The sequence below is a fragment of the Nothoprocta perdicaria genome, unplaced genomic scaffold (genome assembly GCF_003342845.1).
Source record: "Nothoprocta perdicaria isolate Ctin4 unplaced genomic scaffold, notPer1 scaffold_2140, whole genome shotgun sequence".
Lineage (NCBI taxonomy): Eukaryota > Metazoa > Chordata > Aves > Tinamiformes > Tinamidae > Nothoprocta > Nothoprocta perdicaria.
The window spans coordinates 1-1,116 of record NW_020455361.1 but is presented as its reverse complement, the minus strand read 5'-3'; the positions used below and the strand labels follow the sequence as shown (position 1 = coordinate 1,116).

At 76.0% G+C, this 1,116-nt stretch overlaps 1 protein-coding gene across 1 annotated transcript; it reads left to right on the top strand.

Annotated features, from left to right (window-relative positions):
• Nucleotides 1-331: 331 nt before the first annotated feature.
• Nucleotides 332-1,097, top strand: LOC112946739 (laminin subunit beta-1 variant-like; the record flags this gene model as incomplete). The annotated part of the gene is made up of 4 exons (XM_026038664.1): nucleotides 332-535; nucleotides 613-748; nucleotides 867-940; nucleotides 1,036-1,097. Coding segments are annotated over exons 1-4 (476 nt in total), but the record flags the coding sequence as incomplete, so codon positions are not given.
• Nucleotides 1,098-1,116: the final 19 nt, after the last annotated feature.

Here is a 1,116-nt window from a genome sequence, read left to right as displayed (position 1 = left end):
CGAGGCGGCAGCTGCGTCGTGCCCACCCGCACCCGGTGCCACCCCCAGAGCCCGGCCTGGCAGCGGGCCCGGCGGCGGGGGGCTAGGCCCCGCGGGTGCTTCCGCACAGGCACGGAAGGGGCCCGGCAGGCAGCGGCATTCCCGTGCCCACTCCCGCTCCCACTCCCGTTCCCGCGGCCGCAGCAGGTGGGAGAGGACGTCCGGCCCGGCCACACCGGATGAGCCGCGGCGCCGCCAGCGCCAAGGCCACCGCAGCCCTCCCCAGTGCCTCCCCCGACACACGTCCCCCCCAGTGCTACCCACACATCCCCACGGTGCCCACTGAGCGCCCATGCAGTGCCTGAGCTGCCCCCTGCACCCCACAGCGCCCGGGGGGGCCCTGGGCCAGGCGCCCGATGCCCCCCAGGGCTGCGCCCAGGGCAGCTGCTACCCGGCCACGGGCGATCTGCTGGTGGGGCGCGCGCAGCGCCTGAGTGCCACGTCCACGTGCGGCCTGCGGCGGCCCCAGCCCTACTGCATCGTCAGCCACCTGCAGGTGAGCGGCACGGGGGGCGGCGGCGGGGCGGCCCGGCCGCGGGGACCCGCTGAGCCCCCCCGGTGCCGCGGCGGCAGGACGAGAAGAAGTGCTTCGTGTGCGACTCGCGGCGCCCCTACGACGCCCGCAGCAACGCCGGCAGCCACCGCATCGAGAACGTGGTGACCACCTTCGCCCCGCGGCCCAAGAAGGCCTGGTGGCAGTCGGAGAACGGTGAGCGGGGGCGGGCGGCGCTCCCGGGGGGCTCCCTTCCCGCGGCCGCCCCCGCGGAGGAAGCTGAGTCAGCCGGCGCGCGGAGGCGCCCTGCCCGGCTCAGCGCCACGTCCCCCAGGCGTGGAGCACGTCAGCATCCAGCTGGACCTGGAGGCCGAGTTCCACTTCACCCACCTCATCATGACCTTCAAGGTGGGTCCCCGGGGCGCCCCGGGATGGGTCCCCCTTCCGCCATTCCCTGCTGTGCCCGCGGGTCGCGGGCACCGTGGCATCCTGGCGTCCCGCAGACCTTCCGTCCCGCGGCCATGCTGGTGGAGCGCTCGGCCGACTTCGGGCGCACGTGGCGCGTGTACCGCTACTTCGCCTAC